General features: G+C 40.3%; 1 protein-coding gene across 8 annotated transcripts in view; it reads left to right on the top strand.

Annotated features, from left to right (window-relative positions):
* The window catches only part of LOC121280429 (LIM domain-binding protein 2), a 330,324-nt gene that overhangs the window by 242,880 nt on the left and 69,744 nt on the right, over nucleotides 1–17,700 (top strand). For 5 of the 8 annotated variants that reach the window (XM_041192706.1, XM_041192450.1, XM_041192536.1 and 2 more), the window contains exons 4-6: nucleotides 722–844; nucleotides 7,851–7,934; nucleotides 9,582–9,677. In XM_041192706.1, the coding sequence (XP_041048640.1) occupies nucleotides 722–844; nucleotides 7,851–7,934; nucleotides 9,582–9,677 (303 nt within the window). The remainder of the gene's footprint in view (nucleotides 1–721; nucleotides 845–7,850; nucleotides 7,935–9,581; nucleotides 9,678–17,700) is intronic. The other 3 variants (XM_041192886.1, XM_041192969.1, XM_041192771.1) reach the window with 1 other exon arrangement.

Raw genomic sequence — 17,700 nt, 5'->3', positions numbered from 1 at the left:
ACAAGGATGTATGGTATGGAAACTTAAATTGTCAATTAGTCCACCAGGTGAGCTTAGCTTAGGTTGGAACTAAGGGAGCACATTGGAGCAAAGCAGAGGAAGATTTATTTTACATTTAAAGGCATTACGCACAATCCAACAGCATATGACAATACAGGATACCTGAAATAAGAAAATTTTCCACTGCTGAGGCACAAATTCACTCAAAAAATAATATTTTGACAGAAAGTGTTAAAAACTGAGATTTAAAAAAACTTAAGTTTTCTGGTGCTGTGTAGTAGTGCCATGTGATGTGCTGAACGCTTGCTAGACTCTTTCTTGTTGATCCTCTAGAGACCATCTGTGCTGGGAGCATTGATTATAACGTGTCTGCTGGAATTAGATCTTTCTGGTTGCCATGCCAACTAATCAGCTGGTTCCTGTTGCCATGGTAATAAAATGTCACAGCTCAGAGAACCGTAACAGGAATTGCACAAAACTGCAAATGTTTTCTTAATTGCAGTCCTCTAATATCAAAGATACCTTTTAAGAACATGATGAGAAATAAAAGCTGCAAAGTACAAAAATAAATCAAACTTTGGTGAGAAAGCTCATGATTTTAAGGCTAAATGTAACATTTATCCATTCCTTTACTTTGTTGGAAAAGTGCTCATTTGTGTGATTTTTCTTATTCCTAACTCCTTCTTTCCTTCCTTTTAAATCCTTGTTGCCAATCTGATAGGTTTGTACCGAAGGGAGGTTGATTCTGGAGTTTACATTTGATGATCTGATGAGAATAAAGACATGGCACTTTACCATACGGCACTACCGGGAGTTAGTCCCACGCAGCATTCTTGCCATGCATGTAAGTAACATCCTTTCATTCCTCCTAAGAAGCCAAATGGCACTTTTCTGTCAAATGCCTGACTTATAAATACTTTTGTGCAACCCCTTAAATGTACACAAGTCAGAATCCTTATACCTTATTACCAATACACAGGGGCATCACTTGATGTTTTACAATGGTTTCTGGACTTAACAAAATGTGGAAAAAAATTAGAAAGTAAAATAGGTGCAATTTAAGAAAAACACTACAATGCCAACATGCCAGCTTTACACTTCAAAAGTACCTAACTGTAAAGCACTTTGGGATGGCCTGAGGTAGTGAAAGGCGCTATATAAATGTAAACCTTTTTTCATATAGTATGTCTTTACACATTGGAACTGATTATAATTTAGCACATAATTTTGTCTGGTTCATATGTTTGTAACTCGACGAGTGCTGATTGCCTAATGACAAAGCTAGTGAGTGAGCTGCAATCAAACTTGGGAGTAGAGATCAAATAAATTTCACCTAAATATTCTGCCTGTAAATACTTTTGTTACGGGTGATTATATATTTAAAGGACACCTCCATCTCATGGAAAAGCATTTGCTAAATCAGTTTTATTTGTTTGTCTGTCAATACACAATGTGAGGAAGCAAACCAATTGCAGTTGTACCTTGTTAATTCCTGCCAAATAATGTTAACTGACTCTGTTTTCTCTTCCCCATTGCTCCCCAAACCATTCCTGCACAAAATGGTGCCAAAAATACTTATTTGTGAACAAAATGTATTTCCAATTATTGCTTGGATTTCGTTTATTCAGAATAAGAGATCCATTTGGAAATGCCCCCTTTTCATTTAGCAATATGTGTTTACACTTCCTCAGCTCTTGTAGGTTTATACTAAAGCCTTTTAAAGGAAGTTTCTGCAGTGTACAGGTTGAATGCTTGGGATGTTTGGTTGCAATGAATCATGGTCATCCATTTTGAATATCAGAAAAAAATCTGTGCAGTCGTAAAAATCTGAGATGTGTAAAAGTTGCCACCATTATTTTGATGCCTGTCAAGTGTTATTTATGTCATTGGTGGATAAGTTCACCTGTAAATTTGTTTCTTTCTCTGTTCGTGCTCTGAGTGTTAATATTGTATTCATTTGTGGAAACGTGGTTACTGAATTGCAAGTGAACCACGGCTGACATTCTCATTCAGCAGCAGTGGTGGTACTCTGGCCTCGGAGTCAGAAAATTGTGCATTCAAGCCCCTCTGTAAGATTTGATTGCAACATTGTGCAACTTTCTGAATTAGATGGTGAACTGAGACAATCTCTGGCCAGCATTTACCTGGGATTTCCTGTGCCCTAATTGGCTGCACTTCAAAATGTTATTTATTGGCTGGGAAGTGCTCTAAATGTCTCGATGACCTGAAGATGTACACAGAAATATAAAAAATCTAATTCTTTTTCTCTTTTCCTCCTGACTGTCAGAATTAAATAGGAACGAGAGTGATTTTAAATTTTATGTTTGCACGTTTTGTTCAAAAGGCATCTGAACCAAGAAAAAGAGTGTTGTTTACTTTTGAAAGCCAGATGTATTTATTACTACAGTTCACTCTTAAGCATCGTTGGCTTTAGTTGCTGCTATTTGCAGGCAAGCATTTGCTGACTCCTTTGACATCCTGCAAAGTCCCACCTCTGCACTAAGACTTAGAACAGTGGACCTGTCAAAGAAGCAGAAAGAACCTCCATGACTTTAGTCAAACAAATAAACAATTAGCATTCCAACAGCAAAGATTGCTACTCAAGAATAACACTGGTGAATTTTATTGCATATTTGCAACATTGAAAACCTTATTGCAAAGACTGCTAGAATGTTTAGATTTATAGTTCGTCGGAAATTATACTATTTTGAATTTCAACAAAGAACTTAACTGAATTCTGTTTTCATTTTACCTGGGAAATTATGCTTTGTGACACCAAACTTGGTAGTAAAAGGGAAATTGGCTCAGCTTAGCGTTCTCACATCTGAGAAACATTTTGGGCTGTAAGCTCTGACTAGCATCGGAAAGTGCTGGCCCTCAGAAATTAAAAAGAAATAAATGCACATTTACCTGGTCTTGAAAATTGTGTTGGGTCTGGAGGTTGTGGGGGGGAGTGGGTCCAGGGGTCGGGGGTGGGGTGTGGGTGTGGTGGGTGGGTGGGTCCGGAGGTTGGGGGTGTTGGGTGGGGGGTCCAGAGATTGAGGTTGAGGTGGTTGTGGGGGAGGTGGGGTTGTCAGATGTCGGGGGGATGGGAAGGAATCCCATTGAGTGGAGGGTGGGGTAGGGGCAGGGGTTGCTGGACAGTCCCATGGTTTTGGTTTGGGTCCTTACAATAGTTAAAACCTAGTTAGAAGAGGTTTTCATTCTTCTGACTTTTTCTGAGTAGCTATTGGTATAACCCTGGCGGAACCATCCGAAGCTTGTGATTTAAATCACATTTTCGGATGGTTTCCAGTGCAGTGTAATTGTCCAGAGAAAGTGTGCACTTCTGAGCAATTGCTGTGCAGAACCTTACCTGGTAACTTGTCAGAGGGATTCCCCAGCGCATCTTTGGGGTACCCCCCAAATCCGATGCTGGGGAGCACAGAAGTTACAGGCCATATGTTTTTACATCAGCTATTTATCTCCATATTCATGTTAAATCTTTTATACATATCTCTCTACACCACAGTTATGTGAAAAAAGCATCTCGGCTGCTCAAAAAAAAAGCTTCCGGTTTACTAAATTTTAATTTGAATGAATTTTTGTCATAATTTGGAATTCAGTTAAGTTAAATAGCTAGCTAGCCTATATCCCAACAGTACAAGCTTTCAAACCACATGGGAAAGTGGTACATGGAGTAATTACTGAACATTGTTGCAGATATATAGCAGAATCCATTGAAAAAGAGACTTCTAGTTTTGCTTTTTAACCAGATGCTGCTGCCATCCACATTTAATGATCTGCCTGACACATCACATCTCCCTGAGAGGATACTAGCTGGTGTGCTCTCTGTAACATATTGTTTCACAGCTTGAAAAGGCATCCATAATCAAGGCATGTAGCCAACTATCAAAAAGAAAAACAGAATGAATTACTGAATCATGATCAAGAGGAGATTCCTTCACTGCGCCCTGACCCTTCCCAGCCCCAGTGGATTCTGCTGGATCTATTGTAGTAGTATCTGGCCATGAACATTGATATTACTCTAAGTAAACAGATGAAAGGCAGAATGTTCTGCATCTTCATGTTCATTATTTCTTGACTTGTATCATTCTGATACTCACCACCAAATAGCACAGTATGTGGCCTCACTAAACTGCTAGCTTCCGTTTATTTGGCTTTCCTCTTTCTCATTCTTATCTTCAGAATTTTGCCAACTGATTTTGTACAAAAAATGGATGAATATATGGAAACGTGACCACTCTTGATGATATTAGAGGTGCACACTACTCACAGAATAAAACATAAACTCAGTACTTTTGATGTTTAAATCTCAGCAAGTAGAATATGAAATATTTATCTGAATGTGGGTGGATGTGTGCATATGCATAACGTATGGTGGAAGACCAGATGTAGGAATTAGTGAACGTTTTGATGTTCTTGAAGATTTCCTTCTTCCTCTCCTTCCCTCTGGGTTGTAGACACTCTTCCACACTGGTGACTGAACTAACTGAATTGTTGAGGTAATAGTTGCAATATTGCCCAGAGGAAACTGGAATTGTATCAATTCCATTAAGTCTTTGAAAAACAGTGCTTGTTCTTTTGATTTAAGGATGGTTCCACAAGCTCATTTATCCTGAATTCTCAATTTAATGCAGTGCATGTGGAGTCCAGTCCATTTTACAATAAGACACTGCAGTTAATTGTTAATAATGATCTGTATTCATTTATTCTCCAGTCTGAATTCAGAGAGAAGTAATCATCATACTCTCTACTTTCTTACACACTTATAAAGTTGCTGATTTTTCCAACCAAACTTTACACTTTTGATACGCTTAATTATCAATAATGATGATCATGAAATTACCCAATTGTCATAAAAATCCATCACTAATGTCCTTTAAGGAAGAAAATCTGTCATCCTTAACTGATCTGACCAGAAACACAGCAATATGGTTGACTCTTAACTGCCTTCAGAAATGCATTAACAAGTCATTCCATTGTATGAAACTGCTACCAAAAGAAATACCAAGAACAAAACCCACTCCAGTCAATCCTGCAAAGTCCTCCTTGCTAACATCTGGGAACTAGTGCCAAAGTTGGAACAGCTCTTCTTACAGGGTAGTCAAGCAAATAGCTTGATATAGTCCATCACCACCCCAGGTATGTTCTGTTTCATCGGCAGGCCAGATCCACCAAAGATGGTGGCAAAATGGTATACCTTTGGGCGGGAGTGCCCCTGGATGTCCTCAACTCCAGAGCCCATGGTATCAACCAACATGGGCAAGGAATCCTGCTTCTTACCACCCATTGCCCTCCCTCAGCTGATGAATCAGTACTCCTCTAGTTTGAATGCCTATTGGAAGAAGCACTGAAGAGAGTAAGGGCACAGAATGTACTCTGGGTGGGTGACTTCAGTGTATCAGTGACCAAGCTGGCTGAGTCCTGAAGGACATACCAGCCAGATTGGGCCTGCAGCATGTTATGAGAGAAGCAACAAGAGGAAAAAATGTTCTTGACCTTGTCCTCACCAAACTACCCATCACAGACGTCCATGACAGTATTGGTAGGAGTGACTATCACACAATCCTTGTGAAAATGAGTACCTGTCTTCACACTGATGACACCCTTCATCACGTTATGTGGCACTACCACAGTGCTAAATGATACAGATTTAGCATAGATAGCAATTCAAAACCAGGCATCTGTGAGGTGCTGTGTACTATTAGCAGCTGCAAAACTGTAATCCACCATAATCTGTAACCTCATGGCCTGGCATATCCCTCACTCTGTGATGCCCATGAGGCCAAGGGATGAACCTTGGTTCAAATGAGGAGTACTGAAGTGCATGCCAGGAGCAGCACCAAATGTACGTAAAAATGAGGTGCAAACCTGGTGAAGGTACACCACAGGACTATGTGCATGCTAAACAGTGGAAGCAGCATCATAGAGACAGAACTCGGCGTTCCCTCAGCCAACGGATCCCTCAACAATACTGTCAAATCAAAGCTCTGCAGTTTTTCTATGTCCAGTTGTAAATAGTGGTGAACAACTAAACAACTAAATAGGAGGAGAAGACTCTATGGACATCCCCGTCTTCAATGATGGCGGAGCTCCGCACATTTCATCCTCCTTCTTGAATCAACACTATCACTGATTCCAGTCTTTAACCAGTTCGATTCTCTCCATGTAATTTCAAGAAATGGCTAAAGGGACTGGACACAGTTAAAGCTATGGACCCAACAACCTCCAGTTGCAATGCTGAAGATCTCTGCTCCAGAACTAGCTGGGCATATAGTCAAGCTAATTCAGAACAGCCAAAACATTGGTATCTACCCGACAATGTGGAAAATTGTCCACATATGTCCTGTCCATAAAAGCAGGGGAAATAATCTAATTATTTCCTAATCTAATATGTTGTCGACAGCTCTATCAAGCGACACTCACTCGCCAGTAACCTGCTTCAGACCACATTTACAGCCTTGGTCCAAACATAGAAAAAGAGCTGAATTTCAGAGGCAAGATGAGAGTGACTGCCCTCAACATCAAGGCAGCATTTGATCAAATACGGCATCAAAATTGAAGTCAGTGGGGATCAGGAGGATAATTCCTCACTAGTTGGAATCATATCTAGCACAAAGGAAGTTGGTGTTGGTTTTGGCCGCCAATAACCCAATCCCAGGGACATGGTTGCAGGAGTTCCTCATGGCTGTTCCCAGAACAAACTATCTTCAGCTCCTTCATTAACAACCTTCTCTCCATCATAAGCTCAGAAGTGAGAATGTTCACTGATGATTGCAGTGTTCAGAATCATTTGCAACTCCTCAGATACCGAAGCGGTCTGTGCTCACATGCAGCAAGACTTGTAATACAACAGACAATAAATGCTGGCCTTTCCAGTGACTCCCACATCCCATGATCAAATATTTTTTTTTAAACTGGGATAGATTGTTGAAGTAAATATCGTGCAGCAAGTTACATGGTGACTATGTGAATACCTATTTCTCAGTAAACCTAATTTAAGAGAATTGCAAATTGAAACTTCTTTGGAATCTCACTTAACAGAAATACTCACTGATCAGGTTTTCATTCAAGTGGTCAACAATTACTTAGAAAAGATGATGTGGAAAGGATGAGTATTTTTCCTGATTCTGAATGAGAGATGAAATACTTTATTTTTTTGAAGTCATTTTAAGGTTATTTGACAAATCTTAACTTATTCTACAAATCTTAATGTTAGACTTCAGTGAAATGAGTGTGGGACAATTTTGTACAATGTAGGCTCTGCTCTCACTTTGCAATGAAACGCATCAACTACTCCTGAGGAGGGGCAACCTTATGGCTTCATGGCCTTTCCTTCAGCCTCGTGATGCTTTGTGATGGTTTTTCAGTGGGGTTGTTGAAATTTTCAGTCCATTGTGAAATCAGTAGGCTTCTGTAAAGCTTGGCTTCTGTAAAGCTTGACTGTAGAAATATTACCATTCAAGTGGACTGCTCTAAGGTTTATTTTGGCTAGATGAAGCAGTATGCATGCATTAAGCTAATCATAAAAGTCTACTGTTTACAAATTTGACCTTTCTATTCACACTGTTGAAGGATCAATGAATAAATGCAGCACCTGGTGTGGCACTGAGCTATACAGATTAGGAGAATCTTTGCTAATGTAAATCATGGTGTAAATAAGAGCATTACAATTGGCCTTTGGGAAAAAGAATACTCAAATCCTTCACAGGATTCAATTAAATATCATTTAAAAATTAGTTTCTGATGTATGCTGTAAAAATAAGTGCTCATGCAGTTGTTGACTTGCAAGCAACCTGATTTTGTTTTATCAGATATTATATGTTCTAACTTATTGCTCTTTTCAGGCACAAGATCCTCAGGTGCTGGAACAACTGTCCAAAAACATCACTCGTATGGGGCTGACTAACTTCACTCTCAACTACCTCAGGGTAAGATCAGTAAACTATTTGATAAATGCCAAAATAAAAGCCATTTTCAGAGTCAAATCTGAGTTACCACATCCATTAATCTTCATTTGAAAGATGATTACAACATCTAAAGGTGGGTAATCAGCTTATTTATGCAATGAAGATGAAACTAACAGCAAGAAGTATGTATAAATTGGTGTGGGAGAAATGCATGCTTATGGATGTTAATTTTATAATGAGTGCAATATTTACTTGCATTATTTTCATTGATTCGAAATGCGATTGTACTACTTTAAAATGTAATTTTATATTGCGTAGAATGTCATTTTTTCAAAACATATTATTGAAAGAAGTATAGACTATTAGCAATATCCTTGTTAGTGCTGCACTTTTAGCAATCAATTATTTGGATTTTTTATGTGTTTACATTTATACCTTACAGTTATATTTTACATAGTATTGCTCAATTTATGTTGAGCATATGTATTTGTGCTAATAAATCAAATCTGACAATTCACTATGAATATTGTTTATCAGCTAAGTTGTGATTTCATTGTCTATAATGAATCTGAACATTAAATTATGACTTTTAGAACAATAGCTGTAAATGAAATAGGACCTTTAATTGAATAAGATGAATAGGAAAACATAATACAAATATGCTTTTTTTTTGAAGAGGTGAGGATAGAGGGCTGGATTTTCTTAGCTGTACTATCTGAAATCAGTTGAGGAGAGGAAGAATGGAGCAGGAGGACCTGCTGGTAGATCCTGGTCCCTGAAAACAGGGCTGAAATTTTCCTTTTTGCCCACCCAAGCAGGAAAATCAATTGCCTGACCCTTTACAGTTGGGGAGCAGATGGTAAGGGTAGGGAAAACAGCTAATTTTCTTGTCTTGCTGCCATGGTATTGCCGACCCCAGGTAAGTTCAATACAGGGGTGGCAGCAGGAAGACACATGATGGTTCTGCCTGAAAGTAGCCAAGTCTCCCTCCCTTCTCACCCTAAGACTCCAAACAAAATTGTTGCAGCCTCATACTGAGCCTGTTAGGATTTTTTTCCATACGTTCCTGCCTCCTTTAACAGCAGCTCCTCCTCCTCCTGCTGCAGGAGATGTTTCATTACAGCCCTGCCAGTTGTCACTGCCTAGCAGTAGCAGGCTCCTTCTGCACCATGTACACCAGCAACCTGCCCTGTATCTTTAATTCAGCCCAAATTGCATTGCAGTAGTGGGCGGTTCCCCCAACAATGAAAGAACCTTAAGGATAAGTCAGACCAGATTCTCTACCATAGGCTGGAAACAGTAGTCTTGATTTTACAGTGTTGACCACCCATAGTAGTGGCATTAAATCAAAAAGACAGTTGTGGAAAATATGTTCCCTCCCACCGGAAATCCACCAACCTTATGCCATAGTGTGGTTTCCAAGAGTGAAGGAAGCAGCTATGTAGGAAGTTCCCATCTCAAATTGGTGTCAGCTTGAATTGAATATTAATGTGAAATCAGAGTCTGACATTGCTAGGGAATCATCTGCGATGGTAGCTTATCCAAGGGGCACAGGTAAGTAACTTAAATCTTTAATATGTTAGTCATTTTTTGACCATTTCGGTATTTTTTTCTGTGGCACTTCTCATGAGCCTTTGTGCCAATTGTTCAATTTTTTTTGCCCCCCAGCACCATTACTGCAACCAATGGGTTTCTCAATGGGAATTCCCCTATCTGAGGTGTTTGGAAAAAGAAGAAGAGGATCTACAGAGGGATGCCAGGCAGGTCAGGCTGCACAAGAGGGTGCTTTGTGCCCACCTGTCAGGGTTCTGACACCTGCATCTGCAGACAAATTGTGAACATAATTTACTTTGATAGGTAATTAGTGCATGTGGAGGCCCTACTTCCTAAAGGAAGCTGGGATAGTGGACCCATTGGCATCATTCAGCTACATGAATGCCAAATAACCATTCTCAGAAGTATGACACTCAATGTGTCATGCTTTCAGTGGCACTACATAAAAAGGAGGCATGCTGGGGTGATCCGCAGCCAGCACACCCAGGTCGGCCACACCTGCTAAAATGCCACCAACCACACCTGCAGGCCCTGGCACAATTCTTGTTAATCACGGCGGAAAACTGTCTGCACTGGGCTTGCATCAGCAGAGAGGCAGATAAACAGCTGTGTCTGGAACACAAAGGGATAGAAGTTATGCAACAGTTGTATAAAACTCAAGTGAAACTGCATCTGGAGCATCAGGTTCAGTTCTGAGCAGTGTAACTCAGGAAGGATATATTGACTTTAGTGGGGGTGCCGTGCAGGTTCACCAGAATAGTTCTGAGGCTAGAAGGGTTAAATTGTGAGGACAAGTAACAGGACTAGGTTGTATTCTTAGAAGTTTAACAGGTGATCTAATTGAGGTGTTTAAAATCATTAAAGGAATTGATAGGTTGGATAGAAACTATTTCCTCTGGTTGGGGGTGGACTGGTCCAGGAATGAAGGAGCAAAAACTTAAAATTAGAGTTAGGCACTGACATCAGGCTTGATGTCAGGAAGCACTTCTTGCACAAAGGGTATTAGAAACCTGCGGCTCTCTTCTGCCAAAAAGTTAGTGAGGCTTGGTCAATTGAAAAATTAAAAATTTCAAAACTGATATTCGTAGATTTAGGCAAAGCAATTAAGAGATATGGAACCAAGACATGTAGATAGAGTTTAGCTAGAAATTCACAGAATAGGTTCAAGGGAGTGCTTGTAGCTGTTTCCATGAGTCATTTTGGTAGGAGCACCTCCAGCTGTCATTCAGCATGGGGCTTGTGACTCCAGCTACAGTAATAGTCAGCTTGGCCTGAAACTTGGCTCCACCTCCTTGCAGGAATGCTGCAATGCAGAACTATGGGGATGATGCTGTGGACAGCTAATCATAATCCTTGCAGTCGCCTCCACTTCAAGGAGGTATTTGGTCTACTCTGTCATTTGCCTGCATGTTCATGTCTGCAACTTGAGTTACCTTTCCTTCATTTTTGCCTGCCGCTTCTTCATGCCTTGCCCTTCAACCTTACCAAAGGCAGCTAATAGATTGAGATGCTTTCTGACTCCTTCCAAAATGTTGGCCCTTGGATTCTGACACTCATTTATTTCCCTTTTAATTTCTCTTCTGCATTAGTGTACTCCATTCATTTAACTATGGACCTGCAGCTAAACAAATTAACTAACCTCAGAGACTTGGTGTAGACAACTCACTTCTATTTGAGTCTATCTAAAACCTGGCAATAATGATTCCAGTGTAGACTGTTCCAATTCTGAGTAACTACGAAATAAATATTGTTCGGCAAGTATATTGCACAACTATTTAAAATGGTAACATTACTACATTTAGTGTTTTTAAAGGATGGTGTTCTATTATACCACTATAGATTAGCATAATTGTTTCTTCACAAACATTATCATGCTACTCAAATAACTTAACTATTTGAGTACCACTGATGAGTTTACTTCATGCACTCAATACTATCTATGGGTAGGAAACAGTAGCTATGTTGAACCTTGTTGCTTTTCAGGATTTTTTGACCATTTGTTTCTTCAGAAAGGATTCAGAAATAGAGTTAAGTTAAAATATTTTTTCAATGCAATGTATATTTACACAAATGTAGAAGAGACACATAAGATGTTAAGTGTTTAATACATTAACTATCTAGCTTTTCTGTTTCTTCTTCATTGATTACCCCATCTCAACAATTCATAAACTCTCACACCATTATGCTAGGAAGCCTGTGAAACCTTTCTGGCTATGGACAGAAGATAAAATGTGGAGACAGACACAGGTAGTCAGATTTTAAAGTGATTACTACAAGGGAAGCTAGACTGAGCAAAAGCTGTGAGAAGATCAGAATGTAGGAGAATAGTTATTTCATTTATTGAGCAAATTGACTCACCAATATGGGGAACTGTTATGTTACATGTTCTTAATTTTATATTGTTACACAATGGCATGTTGTACAAATTAAACTAATTGAGCTTGGTAACTGATACAAATGCAGAATACCTTAGATCCTGAAATTCTGAATTAAAAACAGAAAATGATGGAAATACTCAGCAGGTTTGACTGCATCTGTGGAGAGAGAAAAAGTGGTAACATTTCAGAATTGCCAGAATATTCTGCTACGTGCTTCCAGAATGTGCTGTTTTTATTTGCCTGATAGCTGTCGTTCTGCATCTTCACACACACTGAAGTATTGGCTTCGTCTCAGTGAGTGTTTTCGTAGTCCATTCTTAAAGAGATCAAAGATGCACACATGATAGACTTGAATAACCACTTCAGATCACAAAGGGATATTATAGTTACACCTCTAAGTTATGTTGTCATATATTTAGATAACAGCAACTGCATTTGCTGTTATCTAAATACATGAGAACTGCAGCGGTTTATAAAGGCAGCTCACCGACACCTTCTCAATGGCAATTAGGTGTGGACAATAAATGCTGGCCTAGCCAGTGACACACACATCCTATAAATGAATTTTTAAAAAGCATATAGTATTTTAACCTATTAAAGGCACTTTGCAAGAATGCTATCAAGTAAAATTTGACAGAGCCACGTGAGGTTTTAAGATTGGTAATCAAAAACTTGGTTAAAGAAGTAGGTTTTAAGGATCATCTTGAAAGAGGAAAGCAAGGTGGAGAGACTTAGGGTGGGAATTCTAGAGCTTAGGACCTTGGCAGCTTAGACATTACTGTCAATGGTGGAACAATTAAAATTGCGGAAGCAAAGGAATTAGGGGAACAGAGATCTCTTGGGTTATAGGGCTTGAGGGGATTACATAGACGAGCAGGATTTGAAAGCAAGGATAAGAATTTGAAAATTGAGGCGTTGCCAGACTGGGAGTCAGTGTAAATCAGCGAGCACATGAGTGAACAGGACTTGATGCAAGTTAGGATACAGGCAGCATAGTTTTGGATGAGTTCAACCTGAGGGAGGGTGGAAAAAGGGAGGCCAGCCAGGAAGGCATTAAAGTAATCAAGCCTACAGTTAAACTCATGGACAAGCATTTCAGCAGTGAATGATCTGCAACAAGGTCACAGATGGGCAATGTTACGGAGGTGAAAGTAAGCATTCTTGGTGAAGGAGCAGATGTGTGATGGGAAGTTCATCTTCGTCAATTAGGACACAAAGGGTGGAATTTTACATTCGGTATGCAGGGGCGGGCCCGACAAGCCAGAACGTAAAATGACGCGCAATGACATCGGGTACGTGTCATGATGTCATCGCGTTGTCTCGCGATATTTTGTTCGGCTACGTGCCCACTGATATTGAAAGGCCTATTAAGGCCATTAACTAGCTAATTAACCTTAACCTTACGCTGCATGTCCAACCTTACGGTTGGCAGGCAGGCAAAAAGGCCAAGCAGCCTTTGCGTTTTTTAGGAAACCTCATCCATGAGAGGGATGAGGTTTTCTAAAGCTTTTACAAGTTAAATAAAATGTTTCTTTGAAAAATAAAAACACGTCCCATCTCATGATACAGCCACATACATGAAGGCACATGTTTCATAAAATTTTTAATATTTTAATGGTAGGACCCTGGGAAGTACTGAGGATCAGAGGGACCTTGGTGTACATGTCCACTGGTTCGTTAAGGTAGCAGGACAGGTAGATAAGGTGGTTAAGAAGGCATATAGGATACTTGCCTTTATTAGCCGAGGCATAGAATATAAGAGCAGGGAGGTTATGCTGGAACTGCATAAAATGCTGGTTAGGCCACAGCTAGAGTATTGCATGCAGTTCTGGAATCCACATTATAGGAGGGATGTGATTGCACTAGAGAGATTGCAGAGGAGATTTACCAGGATGCTGCCTGGGCTGGACACTTTTAGTTTTAAGGAGAGATTGGATAGACTGGAGTTATTTTCTCTGGAGCAGAGGAGATTGAGAGGGGACATGATTGAGGTGTATAAAATTATGAGGGGCATAGATAGGGCAGACAGGAAGGAACTTTTCCCCTTGACGGAGGGATCAATAACCAGGGGGCATAGACTGAAGGTAAGGCAGGAGGTTTAGAGGGGATGTGAGGAAGAATTTTTTCACCCGGTGGGTGGTGGGAATCTGGAACACACTGCCTGAAAGATGGTAGAGGCAGAAACCCTCCTAACATTTAAGAAGTATTTGGATGTGCACTTGCGATGCCATGGCATACAAGGCTATGGGCCTAGTGCTAGAAATGGGATTAGAATAGTTAGGAACTTGTTTGACCGGCGCAGCCTCAATGGGCCGAAGGGACTTTTTCTGTGCTGTAGACCTTTATGACTCTATTTATTTTTTTGAAAAGCACTTCAATCTCTCTGAGGCAGCTCCATGCCTCCGGGAGATGCGTGCGAAAGAGCGTTGGACCCGACACTCCCTTCTCCTCCTGCCTGCACAGGTAGCACTCAGCGCTACTGCTCGCGATCCACACTGGGTGGGCCTTAATTGGCCTGCCTGCATGAAATCATGGTGCCAAGCCAATTGCAGATGGTGGTCGGCTCCGCGACTGAGCCCACCTGACCAATGAAAATCCTGGCCAAAACATTGTGAAAGGCCTGTTGCAGCCTCTGGAGACACCTTAGAGGGAGAGTGATGGAAACAGTGGCTAAAGAACGAAGTTTATGGCAGAAACTAAGACAATGAATTGTTTTGGTCATCCCACTATTTAGTTAGAGGATATTTCTGCTTATCCAGTACTGAATGCTAGCCAAGCAACATAACAATTCACAGATGGTGGGAAAGGATAGAATGGGGTAGAGCTGGATGTTGCCGGGGTACATATGGAACATGATGTGTTTTAAGATAGTCTCACCGTGGAGCATCATGGATGAAAAATATGAGGGGACCAACAATAGATCCTATGGAACATAGGAGCAGGAGTAGGAATTCAGCCTGTCGACCCTACTCTGCCTTTCAATTAGATCATAGCTGATCATCCACCTCAACACCACTTTCCTGTGCTATCTCCATATCCCTTGATGTCATTAATATCCAGAAATCTATAGATTTCTATCCTGAATATGCTCAATATTGAGCTTCTACGGCTCTCTGAGGTAGAGAATTCCAAAGATTCACCACCCCCTTCAACACAGTCTTAAATGGCCTACCCTTTACTCTGAGACAGTGTCCCTAGGTTCTAGATTCACCAGCCAGGGGAACATTCTATCTGTAAGAATTTTGTAAGTTTCAGTGAGATGATCTCTCATATTCTTCAAAACTCTAGATAATACAGGTCCAGTTTCCTCAATCTCTCCTCATAAGACAATCCTGCCATCCCAGGGATTAGTCTGGTGAACCTCCATTGCACTCCTTCTGTGACAAGCATGTCCTTCCTTAGATCAGGAGACCAAAACTGTGCACAAAACTCCAGGTGCACTCTCACCAAAGCTCTATATTGCAGCAAGACATATTTTCTCCTGTACTCAAATCCCCTTGTGATGAAGACCAACATACCATTTACCTTCCTAATTGCTGGCTGCACCTGCCTACTAGCTTCTGGTGACTATGAATAAGGACACCCAGGTCCCTTTGGACATCAACACTTCCCAACCTCTCACCGTTTAAGAAATAATCTGCCTTTCTGTTTTTATACCAAAGTGGATAACTTCACACATATCCACGTAAATATTCCATCTACCATGTTTTTGCCCATTCACTTAGCTTGTCCAACTCCCCTTAAAGCCTCCTTGCATCTTCCTTACATTCCCAACTGTGTCATCAACAAATTTGTAAATAATACATTTAGTCTCCACATGCGTGTCATTTGTATAGATCGTATAGATTGCCAAGGAGGTGATGGCGTAGCAGTATTGTCACTGGATTAGTAGCTCAAAGACCCAGGGTAATGCTCTGGTGACCTGGGTTCAAATCCTGCCATGGCAGGTGGTGGAATTTGAATCCAATAAACTTCAAATAAGTTCAAATAAAAATCTGAAATTAAAAATCTAATGATGGCCCTGAAGCCATTGTTGTAAAAACTCATCTGGTTCACTAATCCCCTTTAGGGAAGGATATCTGCTGTTCTTATCTGGTGCGGCCTACATGTGACTCCAGACCCACAGCAATGTGGTTGACTTTTAAATTCCCTCTGAACAAAGGCAATTAGGGATGGGTAATAAATGCTGGCCTAACGAGTGACGTCCACACCCCACAAATGAATTTAAAAAAAGATGTGGCCCTAGCACTGATCCTTCTGGTACAGCCTTTCAATGACCCATTTATTCCTACTCTCTGTTTTCTGTCTGTTAACTAATTCTCAATCCACATCAATATATTACTCCAATCCTGTGTGATCTAATTTTGCTTACTAACCTCCTTTGTGGGACCTTATCAAAGGCTTTCTGAAAATCCAAATACACCACATCCACTGGTTGTCCTTTATGTATACTACAAGTAGCATCCTCAACTGGTTCCCCTTTATCTATGCACAAGTAACATCCTTGAAAAACTCCAACAGGTTTGTCAAACATGATTACCCTTTCATAAATCCATGTTGACTCTGCCCAATCATATTATTTTCCAAGTTTCCAGTTATCACATCCTTTGTAATAGATTCTAACATTTTCCCTGCCACTGACACCAAACTAACAGGTCTATAATCTCAATTTTTTTCTGTTCCTCCCTTCGGAAATAGTAGGTTACATTTGCTACTTTCCATTCTGCAAGAACCTTTCCAGAATCTGTGGAATTTTGAAAGATAACCACCAATGCATCAATTGTCTCCATGGCCACCTCCTTCAGTGCTCTGGGATGTAGCTCATCAGATCCAGTTGGGGATTTATCAACCTTTAATCCAATTAATTTTTCAAGTACTACCTCTTTATTAATATTAATTTCTTTCAGTTCCTTATTTTCACAAGTCCCTTGATTTCCTAGCATTTTTGGGAAATTTTCTGTATCTTCTTCTGTGAAGACAGACACAAAGTAATTGTTTAGCCTCTCCACCATTTCCCTATTCTCCATTATAAATTTTCCTGTCTCCATCTGTAATGGATCCACATTTGTCCTTGCTAATCTTTCCCTTTTCACATACCTAAAGAAGCTTTTACAATCCACCTTTTTGTTTCTCGCTGGTTTGAATTCATATTCTCTTTTTCCTTTCTTTATCATTTTCTTGGTCTTTCGCTGGATTCTAAATTGCTCCCAGTCCTTGGGCTTACCACTTTTTCTGGCAACCTTATAAGACACTTGCTTTGATCCAAAGCAATCATTAACTTCTTTTGTTAACCACGGTTGATTCACCTTTCCTGTTGGGTTTTGTGTCTTAGAGGAATGTATATTTATTGTAGACAAAATTCTTGGTGGACAGTAGAGGTAATGATGCAGGAGCAGGAAGAGAAGTTATTGCAAGTGATTCTCAGGTTATTGCCGATTAGATAAGAATAGCGCCAGGTGAGGACAGGAACCAGTTGTTCTATGAAGGAGAGATTTTGGAGGAGGATGGCGTAGTCAACCATGTAAAAGGATGTAGACTGGAAGGGGAGGGATAGTTTACCATGATCACAATTAACTTGGATGTCATTTGTGACATTGGTAAGAGCCATTTGGTGCTGTGGCAGGGACGGAAACCTGAATGTAGGGGTTCAAGGGAACTGATTTGGGAGGTGACAACAAGTTCAAGAACTTTGGAGAGGAGTGGAAGGTTGGAGATGGGATGGAAGTTTCGAAGAACAGTGGGGTCAGGTTTTGCTTTTGAGGAGTGGGTGATGATAGTAGATTCATGCCTGAATAGTACTTAAGGAGAAGGAGCTGTTAATAACATCGGCTTCTATAGGAGTAAAGAGGGGAAGG

The sequence above is a fragment of the Carcharodon carcharias genome, chromosome 1 (assembly GCF_017639515.1).
Source record: "Carcharodon carcharias isolate sCarCar2 chromosome 1, sCarCar2.pri, whole genome shotgun sequence".
Taxonomy (NCBI): Eukaryota; Metazoa; Chordata; class Chondrichthyes; order Lamniformes; family Lamnidae; genus Carcharodon; species Carcharodon carcharias.
This window is presented reverse-complemented; position numbering and strand designations above follow the sequence as displayed.